The 18,323-nt window shown below is 40.8% G+C and overlaps 2 protein-coding genes across 6 annotated transcripts in view; both read left to right on the forward strand.

Moving 5' to 3' along the window:
• DYNC1I1 (dynein cytoplasmic 1 intermediate chain 1) overlaps positions 1-18,323 on the forward strand; it is a 274,473-nt gene that overhangs the window by 179,690 nt on the left and 76,460 nt on the right. The gene's annotated exons all lie outside the window — the stretch shown is intronic.
• Positions 9,537-9,927, forward strand: LOC102442112 (40S ribosomal protein S26-like). Its single transcript, XM_006084992.3, has one exon. It carries the CDS (start codon positions 9,557-9,559, stop codon positions 9,902-9,904), a length of 348 nt encoding a protein of 115 aa, XP_006085054.1. The 5' UTR covers positions 9,537-9,556; the 3' UTR covers positions 9,905-9,927.

Genomic DNA, 18,323 nt, shown 5'->3' on the forward strand with positions numbered 1-18,323 from the left:
CCCAGGGTGCCCAGGCAGCAGGGGAGCCCTGGGAGGACCTGGAGGAGAGCATTTAACCAGCAAGGACAAAATGATCTCAACATCTTAGTCCCTGGTGATGTTGTACTAGTGAGCATGGCGTATGTATCATCCCTGCTACTCTGCTTCCACCCTGTGCTAGGTACATATGCATTTGCTTCCAAGGCTTAATTACTCAACAATTGCCTTGGGCAGAGGCCTCATATAGGAGCCTTCTGGTTTCTACATAGCTAATAAGATTGCACTGAATGAAGCCTATATAGACTTGCTGGCCATTCGCCATGCTGAACTCACTCTGTGGACCCTGGAGCAAGAGAAAGGAAGATGGGCTGACGAATGTTCTCCTTTCATCTAAGACCAGATTAGCATCTTTGCTAGGAGCAGCCCTTCCTAAAGACATGGGAGCCAGGCCCTCTAAGTGGGGCTTCCATTCTCTGCACTGTCAGATTGCACTTTTCCTTTATCCTACAACATTTTACTATGGGCAGAAGCAGGTTTTTAAATATACTGGTGGTCTAAGTAGAAAGTTTTAGAAGGGCAACCCTATCCTCAGAGATGTGAGCATAGAGGATCCCATGTCAGGGAAGGAAACAGGGAATAGCAAGGGGTGGGCTGTGGTGTGCCCAGGCCGTTAGCACCCACCCAGAGTGTTCTAGGCTGCTGCCACCTCTGAGGGGCTGCCTCTGCATTGCTTTGGCACCATTATATTCTAAGCACAGACCCGCTTCTGGACTTCAGGCCATCTACTTCTAAAAAAAATAAATAAACCTTTTTATTCCTCTCTACAAACTTGACCAAAACTTTTTGGTGTGTGTGTGTGTGTGTGTGTGTGTGTGTGTGTGTGTGTAATTTGCCTAATACTGTTGAATGAAAGGGGTTGTTTGAACATACCGTGTTATTAATAAATACAGGGACATTAATATTCCCCAGTAGTCACATTATTATTTTAATTCATCTCAGACAGTGGCTCTCAGCAAAAATCTATTCTTTCCATTTTTGTGATTGATTTTTGAAATTCTTAAAAAAGCTTGAAAATTATTAGCAGATAGAATTTTTGCAAGTAGAATTATCATCCTTACTTCTGGGGAAGTTTTTAACTTTTGTTATAACAAGTAGTATACACTTTGCTTTTATCATGCTTAGATTTGATTATAATTTTTAAATGGTATGTTTATTTGGTAGAAAAAGAATTAAATGAGACATTGCTTAAGTGAAAGATTTAGTCCATATTGATTTGTATTCTCATAAATGTACTGAGTATGTATCTTACATGCTATAAATCACTGTTGCCGTAATCATTTAAAAAAAAATATCTACACTTTCTCTTGTGGTGGTTCTCTAAAGCTGATTTCTTTTGATTTGTTTAAAAAGTATTTCCAGCCCCTCCATACAATAACGTGTGTTATTTCACAGTGCTTTTTAATTGCATTATGTTCAGTAGTTAAAATTAAATTTATTTTTATATGCAACACAAACCTTTACTTCTTTAAAATAAATTTGTTATAAATATGGTCTTCTGAAAAGAGAAAGGGACATGAGCAAAAATTATACACAAGTACCCACACTCATATAAATGCACACACACACCCAAGACTCTAAAATCCTAGTCAAAAGCTATATTTCATGAAAGAGAATTATAGTAATGTTGATGGTTTGCCAAAACCTCAAGCAGTGACAAAATCCACAGAGTGTCCTGAAAGGGATGCCTTTGCAAAACCGTGCCTCTCCAGATGGTTTAGATTAGAGATGTTTAAAAACACATGGCGGCATTAGTTTGGTTTAGAACTCATAGTTAATTCAGTAGATAAAATAATGCAAATTTGAAACCCTAGCCCGTGTATCAGAAAAATCATCAAATCTTATGATTGCTCTTAGGGGAGGTTGGTATGTGATGTGTTGATTTTTAAATGATCTAATTGAAATAATAAAATTAAGCAAGAAAGGGGTAAAAAAAAAAAGATTGAAAATACAAGAGTATAAGTAAAAACTTTCTTCCCTGCAGAAGATTTATTCCTTTAAGCTGTCAGATCCAATCAATTTGTATGGGATTCGACAGCCAATTGTCATTTCCTGAGATAAACTATGTAAAGAGGTTGTGTTACAGAGACGGCATGAAAAAAATGGAAGAAATCGCTCCAGAGCACAATGCGGAGAGAGGCCAAAATGTCCTCACAGCCCACAAAGCGTTGCCAGAATCCCCTCACCTTCCCAAGAACAGCAGATAAGCAGCTTACGCACAACTTTTCCCTTTGGCTTATTCTGCACTTGGTCCACATTTTAGTAAATTAGTTTGTCTTATATGTGGTTTTTAACCTTGGTGGGGGCTCTGTGTGAACAGCGATGTCGCACACTGTGGTCTCTGGCTCGAGATGTATAAGAGTGACCCCAGGGCCCTGAAAGCTCCATCACTAAAAGCCTGGCTCCCCCACCCCCTTTTTTTTATGCCTAAAATCAAAAGTATCCCACCCTCGGATCCCACAGCAGGGCAGCCGGCAAACAGCTCCTGGAAAAGAGCTTCTGTATGGGAACAGCATTGATTTAATGATGTATTTTACCGTGTGTGCTACCTGCAGCACAAATAAAAGCATTCAGCTATGTTAAAATTGCCACTAGAAGAATGTTCATCTGAGGGTTCTGAGCCTTTCAGAAAACAGGGGACAAAAATTCTACAAAAATAGAATCAGAAGGTTTCCAACAATAGTTGATGGGCTCAAAGGGCTTGACTCTCAAAGGTGGCACAGTATTTAGTTCCCCCAGAAAGAAGGAGCATTTTGAGCATTTTCTAAGCATAAAAACTAGAAACAGTGGCTTTTAATGTCTGGAAAGAGCTCCACAATCAAAGCGAATGTGCTCCTTTAACAGCAAAGTGCACACACAACACATACACACAGACACACACACACACACAAAAATAGGGGGTAGACAGAAGTGCACAGAATTTATTTGGACTCCTGGAGATTTCCATTATAAAATTAATTTAATTTTGTTTTAGCAACGGAGACATTGTATTAGCCAATCTGAACTACTGACCCATAGTTCGGAATCCATACCCATTTAATATTTGTAACCGGAGAATATGTTTTTGTTTTTTTCTTTTCATCATTTCTTAAGTAAATGGAAATGTGAACCCCAGCTTATGTCAAACTCCTATTTTAAGATAGTTTAATCGTATCCTATCATATGGAGAATGAAGGGAGATTTTTTTTAATTTGTTTTTTTGTATGTGTGTCCTTGTTTCTCATATATGACGTAATACTTTTTTCATGAGAGTATTAATATATAGAATTGTAGAATCTCAGAGTTCGGAGAAACTTTTGTGGTTCTCTGCACCGACTTATTCAAACTCTGAATTCTTTTGAATGGTCCGTCTCCCCTGCCAAGTCACCATCCATCTTGCTTGAACATCGCTCATGCTGCTGTCCCAGGGCAAACCACCCACCTCTGGCTGGTGCTGGAGAGTTTCCCAGGGAGCTTGCATTCTGTCCTAGAGGATTGCTCATCAAGAACAGAAGCAAAGTCAGGTCGGAATGCAAAGGGACCGATTCTGGGAGCAGGGCAGCTGGGTGAGCATGAGCACACAAATACAGCACCGCCTGTCCTCCCCCACCACCTTTCTCCTGTGTCTCACTGTCTTTGTCCCCAACCTGGCTTCCTTTAACATCATTTTATCAAAGGCATAACAACATTGTGTCAACCCTACTGCCATGGAAATTGTTTAAAAGACTTCAATTTGGGGGGAAGATGCTCAGGGAAAGCAAAGATCTACCTGTGCTCTGCCCATCATCCCCGGCCCCCACAGCCGGGCTTCTGACCATGTTCTCTCTGTGTTTCATGCCATGTCCTTCAATGCACTTGGTAAAATGGTGAAGACTTGCTAAATTTTGGAACTGAAATTTCCCCTCTATATATTGAAAGCTACTGAGACAGGCTTAACACAAACCTCCTGCCTGCAGAACATTACGGTATGTTCTCTCCTTTGTAAGAGGAACATTTGAGCCAAGTTCTGGAACACATCACACATTCAGACGACAGGAAGAAAGAGGGCCAGTTCTTAAATCATCCATGGCTCGCTAAAGGAGATAACTAAATGAATCTTTTTTTTTTGAAAAGTAAATAATTGCACTCTCCACACTATCCTTTGTATAAATAGAAATTTATTTTCATATATCAGGACCGCTGATATGATATCCGCTGATTTGGGACGTTGTTACTGCAGTGAAAATATATCAACGCTAAGAGTGTGTGATAACCTGAACTAGTAATCAAACATCAAGGGCCTGATTGCTTAAATGAAGAGTTAGGAATGTTTTGTTATTTGTATATTATAGTCCATAGACATACATTTATAAAATGCTTGAGGGACTTAGAAAGTATTTCCCAACACCATTCATTTAGTTAGCCAAGTACTATTTTTTATAGACAGTATAAAGGGAAACCAGTTACCCTTTATAAATCTGTAACAATTTCATAGGTAGTGCTTATGTTCTAGGAATAATATCAAAATACAGGGGAAAAGAGCCTCTTGAGCTTCTCAGACCCATAATATTTCAATACCAAATTTAAAAAATTTCCCGCAAAACACTTATGGATGTTTTAATGTTGTCTATAGCATGGATTCTTATCTTGAGGGACCCACGACTGTAGAATCTTGCCTATCAGTAGAATGAATTCGGCCCATAAATATATTATATTACTGTTCTGAACCTCAAAACACCTCTAAAGTAAGGAAGGGATATAAATGAGCAAATAAATCATATATTTCTACTTTATATAGTTTCTGCTTTTAATAAGTATAGTTGACTAGCTCATATCAATAATGTTTGGGTACATAATTCTAGGACAGCCGAGGACTGCAAAATACATTACATTGGGAAGAATGAAAGTATAGAATATAGGGCAAGGCTTTCATTTTTACCTGCAGAACACAATCTGCCATAGCCTCATGTCGATGGCAGGTTAGCCCAAAGGAAAACATTCTAACGTTAGGCACAGCGTGTTTTTAAAGTGACCAATGAATGGACTTTTTACTGCGCAGTTCACACGTATCACGGTAAGAAAGATGATGGGTTGGAAAACAGGCAGTATCCATTAAAATGAAGTTTGCTCTTTATGCCAAGATCTATATTAGAATTTATATATGCCCAGAGCCTGATAATTTGGAGACTGAATTCTATTCTCTCTGGCTCTGAGCCAGAAGGGCCACGATCCATTTCGCTAGTTCAGCTAGTTCAGTTACCACCTGTGTTCCAACAGCGAAGTCAGACCCAGAGGAAAGGAAGCTCGCTGGGCCGCTTAGATCCCTATCCACTCAGGCCGCTGTATTTATTATTCCACTAGGGAATGCTCTGCCCTTGAAGGCTGATCCGCTGAGGGTGGGATCACAGGCAGCAGGTATGCCATGAACAACAAACCCATATTCTTAACATATGTTTAATTTGAGTAACTCTCCTCCTTTAAAATACCTCTTGATTTTAAATCCACATCCTGATTTGCCCACTCTTGTTACCATTTTCTGCTGCCTGTTCTGAATTAATCCTTTGAGGTGGTCATTCCCCGGAAAGAAAAAAGGAAAATGAGAAGAGAGATGCAAAGTTGGGAATGAGAATGAAAGAGAATGGGAGAGAGCAGAGGGAAGGGGGTCATTAAGCAGAGTCTGTTTTCACGTGTCAGGTTTGCTTTGAGCTGGGAAAGACGGGAGAGGTAGAGGAAGAAGAGAAATGCACGGGAAAGACATTCGAAAGGTTATCCCTTAATATCCCTGCTGAAGAATGGAAATCATTTTTTGCAATAGAGCTCAATTTACAAAGATTATTTTGATTCTCCGTCATACTTCATCTCAAAGAATTGATGTAATCTAAAAAGCGGTTAAAATTATTAAAATAGTTTCCCTGGTAGAAAATGAAATGATTTTTACTCTCTTAGGCAGTGTTTAAACTGAGATAATTGGAATTATATTTTATATAGTGATTATGTCACTTCGATGTCTAAACAGTCTTTGTAGAAGTGATAATCCCTGATTCTGTTTTTTCATCAACACAAAACTGACTAAAGGTTAGAAAGATTAGCCACCAATTGCTGTTATTTGTAAAACCTACAGAGAAAGCTGATTTTCTTCAGGAATTCTGAGTTAAAGGACATTCTCTACCTTAGAACTATTAACCCTTTAGGATGCTTTCTACATCTTTCTTAGGTAGGTTTTTAACTTAGAGAATCGTGAAACTGCTTCAAATACTTGATTTAAAATATATTTAAAAGTGAAATAGCAATATTTTATGCTATTATATATGTTCTAAAATAGCAAAATATGTTGCTTGATGTCGTCAAATTTGTTTTTCCTATTTTTATCTTTGTATGAAATCCATTTATCAAATCCAGGTTTTCCTAGATCACACATGACTAGTTAAATGAGATCTTGTTAACAATATAAACCATATTTCTGTAGTTGTCACCTCATCTGCAATTTAGGATTTCTGAGCTCTTCAAATTCCCCCCACTTTTTTCCTGGGAGCTGCCAAAGAAGGCTGCAAGGGGTTCCGAGGACGGCAGCTTGTTGGACTCCAGCACCCAAGCCCCATTGCCTTTCCCACCCGGCACCCCAGGACTGGCCGTCACTCACCTCCAGAGTGACTTTCTCCAGAGTGACTTTCACAACCATGCGCTGGCCTCCACGGCTGCAGTGCCATCGTTGCTGATAGTGCCCCAGCACCCTGACCAGCCCAGCGACTGGTAGAACTGTTCATGAAGAAGGAGACAGAATGATTCTCTCCCCTAAGTATATATTCTTTGTCCCGAGGAAGCCTAAGTAATGCAAGCTGGTGTGCCACTGTCTCCAAAGTTTATGATACGTATAGTCTTTGTATTTTCTCAGTAGCACCCTAATGCAAGCAGGGTTCTGGCAGACCTGTCTCACTAGTCAGCTATTCAAGACTGTCCAAATTGTGAACACTGCTTAGACTCAAACCTGGCTACTGTTTAATTTTATTGCATGCTTGAAATGTGGTGATCTGGAGCAGACTGCATTTTATCCAGAGCAGTTCAGCAGATATTTGTTGTGTCTAGCACCGTGCTAGGTGGCAAGGCCTCAAGATGGTGTGTACATGATGAAGATGAATTTATTCCTCCTCTCCAAACTCAAAAGCAAGAATGTGTGATCTGCGGTAGGTTGCAAGCTACAAAACTCAGATAATTCGTGCATAGTTTACCCACTGTGGTGTCATCAGGCTTAGGACTTAGTATAAAAGTTGAAAATGGAGTGGAGATAGGTAGGGATAGTTAGCTTAGTTTGTGGAAAAGGCCTTTGAAAGGCTGAGCTAGTCTGCATTTAGAGGGAGGCGACCTCACATGAAGAATACCTACCTCCTACCTCAAGATCCTGCAAATGGTTTAGGGATGGTTGGTGAACCACAGGTATTCCTAAGGCTGGTTCCTATTAGACAGGGAAAACTAGAAGCCTCGCTTTTCCTCATCTTTGCTGTGGAATGAAACCAATAAAGTCAGTTAGTATTTAGACAAGCGAGTGCTGCTCATCTGGGAGAGAATGTTCCTGGGGTGGGAATGACCAGTAGAGGCCACTGAAGGGCTTTTGAGGGCAGAGGGAGAGTTCAAATAATGCAAGAATCAATGGCAACTCTGTTAACATCATTTAAATCTGCCTAAATCAAAATCATAAGGAAAACCTTACCTTTGCATATGTATTTCCGTCATTCCACAAATAAAACGTGTAGTTCAAAATCTGGCACAGTGGCTGTCTACACAAGACTGAATTCTATAGAAGAAAAATACCTAAGAGAAGTTTGTATTGCCAGATGCTTGGCATCATGTAGTCAAAACATTTTGAATGTGTTTTAAAATAGTCTTCCAGATGTGTGACCACTTGTAGCTAGCTAGAGCCCTTGTCTGCATTTGGAAGGGAGTGGGGTGAAAAACAGGTATACAGGAAAATGAAACTCTTATTGCCTTCCTGGTCTGATTGCCTTGGGAAAAAGTAGTTTAATTTAAAAAAAATTTTTTTTTATGCCTTTCAATCAATTTCTTCAACTTTGCCTTTGACTGGCAAATATAGACACACTACTTTCCACAATACCTTCTATTTGCCATATGAGAGACATTATTGCCATCAAGTTATGACGTTTTCTGACTCCAGAAGTAGTTATTTGGAAGTCAACTTTATTTGTCCTGCTTCTTGATATTAAATATTATCAACTCTCTCTCTTTCTCTCTCTCTATATATATATCCTATCTAATAATAGGCAAACATGGTAATTGACCGTACCTTCGCTACGCCTCCCATAGGCTAATCAGCGAGATATGCAAATTAACCCAACCAAGATGGCAGCCAGCAGCCACGCAGCTGAAGTGAGCAGGAGGCTTGCTTGCTCCAGTGATGGAGGAAGCCAAGGTTCCCTGTCTGCCGTGGCCCGGCTCTGAGCTCCGAAAACAACAAAGTTTCAATTATAGAAGCTAAACAAACCCCAGATACCTGCTTTCAGCAGGCCGTGGCCTCAGAGCTAGAGCGAGCAGGAGCCTGGCTCTCAGCTTCAGTGATGGCAACAAAGTTTCAATTATAGAAGCTAAATAAATCCCAGAATTTAAAAAAAAAAAAGAAAAAAAGGAGAGGCTGGGAGCTTCAGTTGCCGGCCAGCCTGAAAATGGCCCTCAGTCCCTCACCTAGACTGGCCAGGCACCCCAATGGGGACCCCCACCCTAAAGGGGGTGTGGCCAGCCTGAAAACAGCCATCAGCCCCTCATCCAGGCTGGCCAGGCACCCCAGTGGGGACCCCCACCCTGAAGGGGGTGTGACCAGCTCCAAACAGCCATCAGCCCCTCACCTAGGCTGGCCAGGCACCCCAGTGGGGACCCCCACCCTGATCCGGGACACTCTTCAGGGCAAACCAGCCGGCCCCCTCCCGTGCACCAGGCCTCTATCCTATATAGTAAAAGAGTAATATGTAAACTGACCCTAACAGCAGAAAGACTGGGAATGACTGGTCACTATGACACACACTGACCACCAGGGGGCAGACGCTCAATGCAGGAGCTGCCCTCTGGTGGTCAGTGCACTCCCACATGGGGGAGCTCTGCTCAGCCACAAGCCAGGCTGATGGCTGCCAGTACAGCGGTGGTGGTGGGAGCCTCTCCTGCCTCCTCAGCAGCGCTAAAGATGTCCGACTGCAGCTTAGGTCTGCTCTCCGCTAGCAACTGGACATCCCCCGAGGGCTGCCGGGCTGCCAGAGGGATGTCTGACTGCCATCTTAGGCCCAATCCCCTGGGGAGCAGGCCTAAGCCAGCAGGTGGTCACCCCCCGAGGGTTCCCAGACTGCGAGAGAGCACAGGCTGGGCTGAGGGACCCCCCCGAGTGCACAAATTTTTGTGCACCGGGCCTCTAGTATATATATTTGCCCAATTTCTTTACATTTTAAGGCTTATGTTCAAGAATACAGAATTAAATTAGGAAAAATATATAGAAATTTATTTACCTTTGAACTAGACTTTCCCACAGAAATTCTCATTCTTGCTCTCTCGGGTCCTCGTTTCCAAGATGACCAAGAAAAGAAGGAATAATGGTCGTGCCAAAAAAGGCCGAGGCCATGTGCAGCCTATTCGTTGCACCAATTGCGCCCGGTGCGTGCCCAAGGACAAGGCCATTAAGAAGTTTGTCATTCGAAGCATAGTGGAGGCCGCAGCCGTTCGGGACATCTCTGAAGCGAGTGTCCTTGACGCCTATGTGCTTCCCAAGCTGTATGTGAAACTGCATTACTGTGTGAGCTGTGCCATTCACAGCAAGGTAGTCAGGAATCGTTCTCATGAAGCTCGGAAGGACCAAACACCCCCACCCCGATTTAGACCTGCGAGTGCTGCCCCACGACCTCCACCAAAGCCCATGTAAGGAGCTGAGTCTTTAAAGAGTGACGAAAAGTTCTCTTGGGGAAAAATAAATGGAAATTGTATTTCAAAAAAAAAAAAAAGAAAGAAAAAGAAAAGAAATCCTCATTCTTCAGTGAGAGCTATATGGTTTGTTAAACCCACCTTAGGTTTATATATACAAACAGTAAGTGCTAAATATTTAATGGCCTACGAGAATTGCAGAGAAAATTGCTCAGGAGAATTTACACCTTCTGAGTCTTGCACAGTTTTTTTCCTCTAGGCCCCAGAGAGATATTCTGTTTGTACTTAAGATAATCAATAAGTAAATCTGTGGACTTTGTAACTGATATAATATCGTATCCTTGCCAGATTTAAAAGAGAAGAATGCCGGGGGTATAAAATTCTGAAGTGTTGTTGCATGTCAATCTGATTTTCAATACTTATCTCTTTCTCTCAACATACAGTGTTCAATTAATTTTCAATTATTCCAAATTACTCTTTGATACCAGTTATAGATGATACATTGATAGAACTGGCATTGGACAAATATAGTAGGTTGTCATCCCTTTCTGAATACTATAATTAAGTTAAAGATAAGATGAGGTTCCTGTGATTGTTTTAACTGGTTTACCCAAGTCACACAGACTAACAGGTTAACATGTCAGTAGTTTCAAAACAATTGGAAAACTGATATGGGAAAATTGTGGTGTTACCCTGGGCAGGATGATTCCTGGGTTCTTTGTCTTGTGGAGTCGAAGAATGAAACCACAGACGAAAGGTGGTATAGCAAAAGGTGGAAATTTATTGAGAAACAAGTACAGACTCTCACGTGGAGAGGGGGAAAGAATCCTACTAAGTCCCTTTTCTCTAGTTTATAAAGGCTGCAGATCTTTGTGCCTTGATATCCCCTTTATTGGTCACTATCCCCCTTAGATTGGACACTATAGCAACTCCAAAGCTCAAACCTCACATGAAGTACGTGAGGTTCCCTCTTTCTCCCTTATTGTTTCCCTATTCCCTCTGGGCTTTCTTCTTCCCCTCTGGATGTGGGGCTTCCTTCCCTTTATTTTATAAATGTATCCCTTCTGCGGTTACCAGCTCCCTTAGTCTATGGAAATGTGCCCTTTGCAGCTCTGTAGCCCCTGTGCTTTTTCCATGGACCCCTTAATTTCTAAAATTGCCTAAACCTGTCTGTTTTACCCCTAAAAACTCCTTTCCAAACTTCCAAAGGAAAATATGGAATTGTCCATCACTAAAGTTCCTATTGGTTGCCTGCCAAAATTATCCTGAAACTACATTGGTGGGAGAAAGGTTGGGTGGCAGTTGGAGATAACTTATTAGGACAAATTTAAAAGTTTTGACATAAGATGTATAGACCTTGATTGACATGATGGTTGGTAGCACCTCTGGTGGGAGAGGTGATTGTGACTTAGATTTGTGGGGTTTATTTTGGAAGGAGAGGATATAAGACTCAGAGGTTGTTAGTAATGGCAGAACTTAGGTTTTCTCTGATAGGATTTCAAAATGCTCTGTGCCTCTACTCCTGCCTGAAATGACCAGCTCCTCTTTTTTGTTGGTTGATGTGATTTAATGGTAATTGGAGAAAGGAGTTTAATGTGAGCCAAGATACAAAAGAAGTGGACAGGAGTTTTAAATCTCTATTATGGCTATAACTTTGTCTCCATATGACAGTAAGCAAGTCACTTAACTTTGTTAGGAAAATATGTCACAGCAGGTTATAGTCTGTCCACCAGCAGGTTATAGTCTGTCCACCAGGCAAAATAGGACCAGAGTGCATTTTTTAAGCCAAAACAGGGTCCAGTGACCATGAGGTTAAATGAGTATGAAGGCCCTATGTCTGGGAGGGATCAGCAGTGCACAGTGTGCATGTGATCCTGACTTTGGCTAGTGATGGGCTGTGGGAATTAGCTAAACGAACAAATAATTCGAAGTGTTTAGTTTACCATTTTCTCAAAATATTTACAGGTTGATCAAATATGTATTGAATGCTGTGGTAGGCAGAATAATGGCCACCCAAAGATGTCCAGCTCCTAATCCCAGGAACCTGGGAATATGTTACTTCACATGGCAAAAAGGACTTTGCAGATGGGATTTAGTTAAGGACCTTGGGATTCAGTTAAGGATCCTGGGATTCAGTTAAAGATCCTGGATCAACTGGGTGGACCCACTGGGGTCACAAGAGTCCTTATACGTGAGAGGCTGGCAGGAGAGTCAGACTCAGAAGGAAATGGGATGATGGAAGCAGAATCAAAGTGATGTGATGTGAACAAGACTCTACGGGCCATTGCTGCTTGGAAGGTAGAAGGTGACCAGCCATGAGCCAATGAACGAGGCCGGCCTCACGAAGCTGGAAAGAAGGCAGGGAAATTGATTCTCCCCTCGAGCCTCCAGAAGAGAATGCAGCCCTGCCATTGGCTCCAGAACTGTAGGATAATAAATCTGTATTGTTTGAAGCCGCTCGGTGGGTGGTAACGTGTTACAGCCCCTACAGGAAATGAGTACAAACTACTCATTCTCGGGAACCATCTTAGGCACAGAACACAGCACAGAGAAAAGAGAAGCGTGTGGTCTCCTGCTCTTAGGAGGCTCACAAGTTCAAAGTGCCCATCTTATTTGGCCTGTGAGGAAATTAAGCTGATATAATTAGCATGATTTTCACCCAGAGAATCCGTTCTAAATACCAGCTCATGGATCTTTATGGAACAACATCTGTAACATGTAAATATGAAAAAAAAAATTCCCATTCCGCCTCTTCTTCGACACAAATTTTATGTGTTACTCTAAGGACAGCTGTCCTCTGACCAGGAAAGGAAACAGCTTAATACCAATCCAATCGCTTTTATTTATGAAGGATGTCTTTAGGATAACAGTCCTGCTTTTGCATCTTGAAGAGCTGGAACAATGGAAAGCCATTAAAAGAAAAGGAGGTGGCCTTTTCTCTAGGGCAGTGGCTTTTAACCTAAATGAAGAAACTGTGCCCTTAAAGAAGTTAAGTGACAGGAACGAAGTTTCACAGCAGTAGTGACAGGCCCTCCTTGAACTTGAGTTTCTTGATCCCTTTTCAGCCTCTGCCCATTTTCGCCACAGACATCGGGTGCCTGGATCCAGGTGCTTTTTTAGAATCTGAAATAGGAATCAAGTCCATGTCACTAACCTACTTCCCAGCACACCCAGTGTGGATTACAAAAGGAAATTAACCTGTAAAGAAACCCTTTGGAAACTGAAGGAGCCATGCTAGTTCTCTCCTTATATTATTTGGCTGGTCTCACTGTTGGTGTCATTTTCAAGTGTGGGGCTTGATTTAATAGAGACAGCCAACAACTGTGGATCTAATCAAATGGGGCTCAGAGTGCATAGCTTTCCGTGTGGGAGAGCTGTAAGAAACATTTTCAAGTTTTGGAGGGGTCTGAATAAGGCGAAAAGTATTCGAAGAGAGCTGGAAAATCAGGCTCAGGGATCTTGTTTTTCAGGTCTGTTATAGTCACTCTGTGAAGTATTGCAGACAATTCGTTATAATTTATCACACTGATACTCTTAGGTTGGATGAAGCCCAAACACAACCGAGTTAGATGCATATTAAATTACCTCTTACTTAAAAGGAGGGTGGTCTCACCAAGGCAGGATGGAGTTCATTAGCAGGCTGAGTTTTTCTTAACTCTTCATTATCTGGTTTCATATTATTCCTTGGTCCCAAGGAACATTGGACACCTCTCCTTTTTCAACTCTTAGAGAAGCACACAGGGCATTTTCTGAATCTCAGCAGCCACCAATTTCAGAGATAACATAATCATCACATATCTATAAACAAAACTCAGACTACCATGAAAATTGCTCCTATTCTTTGCATAAAATATATTTTTTAAGAAAAAGAAAAATATTGTCCTTGTGCATTTTTTAAAAATTTTTATTTTTGTTAATCCTCACCTGGAGATATTTTTTCCATTGATTTATTTTTATTTTTTTTATCCTCACCCAAGGATATTTTCCCATTGATTTTTTTAGAGTGAAAGAGAGGAAAAGACAGAGAAACATCAATGTGAGAGAAACACATCGATTGGTTGCCTCCTGCACAAGCCCTGACTAGGGCCCAGGCTGGGGAGGAGCCTGCAACTGAGGTACGTGCCCTTGACCGGAATCCAACCCAAGACCCTTCAGTTCACAGGCCGATACTCTAACCACTGAGAAAACTGGCTAGGGCTGTCCTTGTGTATTTTTATTTTGATCTGCATAACGCAAAATATCCCACTCCATATGATAATTGACTGACACGTGTATTGGGTGTATTCTAACATATGTGATCACATTTCTTCTACCTGATGAGCACTGCCACCCATATTCAATGAAGGACTCGGACAGGATTCTATTGACAGATGGCCTTTCCAGAACTAGGAACTTCAAACTCCATGTAAATGGACTTTTAAATGTGCATTGTAAGTCTTTTAGGTGGGGTTTCCCTGGAGGGCAAAAAGGTCAGAGAAAAATCCCTGAGGTGCCCTAAATTTAATCATTTGACTCCAAAGGAATTTGTATTCATGCATTTTTGTTTGTCTCTGAGTTGTTTATTGTTTTGTTCTTCTTTTAAAAACCAGGACAGGTTGAACACTGGGGCATTTGACATCTATTTATCTGTTGGTCTCCAACTCTACATAAATGTCCTGTTAAGAGGGGATTTATCTCAGCTTAGAAATGAACCACCATGACATATTTTTATCCCTTTCCATACTCTAGTCACTCTCAGTCTTTGGGTCTCTCGTTAAACATCAAAGAATCTTCATAGGGAAAAGGTTGGGTGTGGAAATTGGGGGATGGGTGAGACTTGGTATTGGATGACAATCACAAAAATCAGTTTACTCTTGTCTCTAACATTGATCTTTCAGCAAGCACTTAAACCCAGTTTTTTCTGGTCCTTTTCAGTACTTCAAAGTAGCAGTTTATCAATAGAACCACCAAGCTAGACACAGTCCTAAGAGGTCATCTGGTTCATCTCGGTGCCTTAGGCATATGCATATCTAAGTAATTCCAGGCAGATAAAAAGAGACAAAGACACTTCTGCCTTTGAACCACATTGCCTCCTTGGCTATAGGACCTCACTTCCCGTTTGCATCTCTGGGTCTGTACTCACCATATAGTTTTAATGTGAGGAGGGATCTATTCTGGCTGAATTCTTTTATTTTCCTCCTAAATTTAGACTAATTCCATGCACTGTCACAGCTGGCAAAACCACCACAGTAACTTAAAAACAAAAAAGTGAAGAGCCTATGCATAGTGAAACACTTTAGGCTTTTGGGTTTTTTTAATTGTCCCTCTATAATTTCTGACCTAAGGGGCTTGGTAATGAGCTAATGTGGGAGATTCCATGACTCTATGGGTGGATCCTCCAAATGTAGATTTATTTTATCAGCAGGAGGTTGTTAAGTGACATGTGGAGACTGAATGTTCTTCCTTTTTTGACCTCCTCAAGCATAAATCATGAATCCCTACAAATTAAAGAAAGAAATTGCCCATAAAGCAAGACACAGATCTCTCTATCGTACAATTGTGTTTAGACAGTCTTTCGAAAACAATAGTTCTGAATCTGATTAGCCTGCTTATTATTGTGCTTGTAAAAAAAAGAACACCTGATAAATGAATTTTTTTGGATTCTATAGGTAAAAGCCATTACTACCTTTTTTACATAGCCAAGGAAGAATTCATAGACAAAGAAGCTGGCTCTCTTTTTACATGGTTTAACTTTATCAAGGGAGGGGTCGGGGGAGGAGGCAGAGAGTAGGGGGAGGACCCATATTTCAGAATGCTGTGTTTGCCCCCTTTGCAAGGATTTAGTGCTTTTTCAATAAAAAATAAATTTAATTTGTGGCTCCACTTCAAGTAAGATGGTTTGATGGTGAAAGTGGAGCAGTCCCGGCTCTTGATTTAGCGAAGTCGTGTGGCTGAATCCCTTAACATCACTTTCATGTGGTTTGGGTGAGCCATTCTCAGAAACCCCAAGCATTTTTGAAGATACTAAACTAAAGACATTCACAATTTTTCCCTCTCTTTTTTCTACTAATCCTTCATGTTTTAACAAACACTAGAGTTAATTCTGCCTACACTCTTTCCTGTCAGAGTAAAAGGCTTTTTCTTCTCTCAAATAATCTCTTCTGTCTAATTCATACGACATCAATCAAAGGGTTGGATGCCAACCCATGCCATACCCAAATATCAACTTCCTATTTTTTAATTAAGCAGGATTTAGACATTTGATTTGTAGAAAGCTGGTGTTTTTTTAACATGTAAAGCAATCCATATATTCATCTCTTCCTATTCTTTTTATGAAGTGAAAGTTTGCTCTCAGATTGTACCTCATCCCTATTCCAGCCTACACATAGCAACCTGGGTTTCATATTGCCTGAGAGAGAGAGAGAAAGAGACAAAGAAAGAGAGAGAGACTGACTGAAGGGTTGGTAAAGGATTAGAAATCTGTACTGAAAACGCTTCTTTGACCTGGGCGTGTTTCAGTGACCACTATTGTCAGGTATGATGGCATATCCCTACCTTGCTTTATCCATAATTTTTATTAATTTGGAATAAACAAATTAATAAAAATTAAATATGTGTGTGTGCATGTTATACCCCCTTTTCATCAACTGACCTCAAATCTTGGATGTTTTTTTGGTCCTGATGTTTTATAAGATCTAAGAAGATCTTTGTCTAGACCTAATCAAAAATTAAAAAAAAAAAAGTCAAACCCAAATGGTTCAGTGGTTGTGACAAATGACCTATATTAATGTAACAAGAAGGAAGATGCTAACTATAGGGAGAACAAGCTGTGAGGTGTAGGCTTTTCTGCAAATTTGAAACTATTATAAAATGTTTATTAAAAATGAGTAATGCTTGTTCTGATTCTCTACAGAACTCTGACTAGCTGTCAGGATTGAAATCAGAGGGAGAGCCACTGATCCTTTACAAACAAAGTTTGTAAGGGAAACAAACTTTCTTTTTGCGAATAAGAAAGCTGAAATTTCCTTTTTGTTCTGCAGTGTAACTGTGATGGGTCACCTCTACCCTAACACCTGGCACCAGCAAGGTTTCCAACAGGTCATGTAGTTGATGGTTGAAGCAGTTACTTTCTAGGAATGGCTTTGCATCCGAAAGAACTTGTTACCCAGATTCTTCGCCTTGCTGCTGGGTAGTTTTTAGCTGGAATGTACCAAGGAAATGTTTGTGTTTACAAAGGCTCATTTCACCTGGAAGTTTAGTATGTGTCTTGCATCTTAAGAGACTCTTTAGGTACAGGTAATGATGAAATGCACTTAAAAGTTTTCACTGACGGTTGTTTTTTGAACTTTTTCCTAAACACAGACCATCCTTTTCTCTAACTTCCAAAATGTGACCACTCTGTCCAAGATGTCTATCTCATATGAACCTCTTATTTTAAAAATGCATGTGTATTATTTCATATTTCTTGAGTTCAGAAGACTGTTCCCAAGATCCTGTGTCTGTCTCTAAGTAGTTGGAGCAGAGGAAGTCTTCCGTTTTCACAATAATTAATAACAATTCACATAATTATTGGGGGGGAGGGGGACAAACAATCATTTAAGAAGAACTTGTTGTACTGAAATGGCATTTTTGGTTTGACTGTGTAGTGATAAGATGAAAACAAAGCATTTTCTCCTAAAGTAGTGACAATATACACAGAGCTTGTCTGTGGTGACCCAATTGGTTTCCAGCTGCTAGCTGTTCAGTAGATCCCATGAAAGAATTAATTGGTCTTAACCAGTTCTCAGCAGGAAGTACCCACCTTATGGTAAATATCACTACGGTTGGTACTAATTAGCTTTGTCATCACCTGTTGCAACTAGTAGGCTAGGAGCTGAGTCAGGTGATCAATTTCTACAGCTCAAAGTCCATTCTGCTGTGTGGGGATGTATGAGGCTCTGTCTGTGATTACCAGTCCCACGGTATGAAGTCTCAAGTGTGGTGCACAGGAGCAGGGATTGTGTATCTCAATGAGAAAATGTACTTACATTCAACTGATGCAAGATTTCACAGTATATTGGCTCCTAAGTCAGCCAGGCTGTAGTTCAGATCTGGGCTTCACCACTTACTATTGATTTGCTCTTAAGCCAGTGGCTTTATTTGTCTGAGCCTGAGTTTTGTAATCTGAAAAAATGGAGGCAAAATTACCCACCTAATGAAACTGATATAGAGAGATGCATATGATATGTTTGGCAGTTAGTAAGTATTCAAAACTTTTGGCACACAAGCGAATAAGCATGTGACCCGGTGTGACAGTGATAATGATCATTAGCTCTCCTAACAATGAGAAAACTCTCAGGTGTTCAGTGTCAGTCTAGAAGGTGATCCTAAAGGGAAGTGGGGACCTAAACCTTCACTATCCTTTCCTTAATGATCATGTTTGAAGAGCCTACTCATTTAGG

The sequence above is a fragment of the Myotis lucifugus genome, unplaced genomic scaffold, assembly GCF_000147115.1.
Source record: "Myotis lucifugus unplaced genomic scaffold, Myoluc2.0 scaffold_15, whole genome shotgun sequence".
In the NCBI taxonomy this organism is placed as follows: Eukaryota; Metazoa; Chordata; class Mammalia; order Chiroptera; family Vespertilionidae; genus Myotis; species Myotis lucifugus.

Excerpts from the sequence above, each read along its gene's own strand:
- LOC102442112 (XM_006084992.3), top strand. The coding sequence starts at position 9,557 with ATGACCAAGAAAAGAAGGAATAATGGTCGTGCCAAAAAAGGCCGAGGC.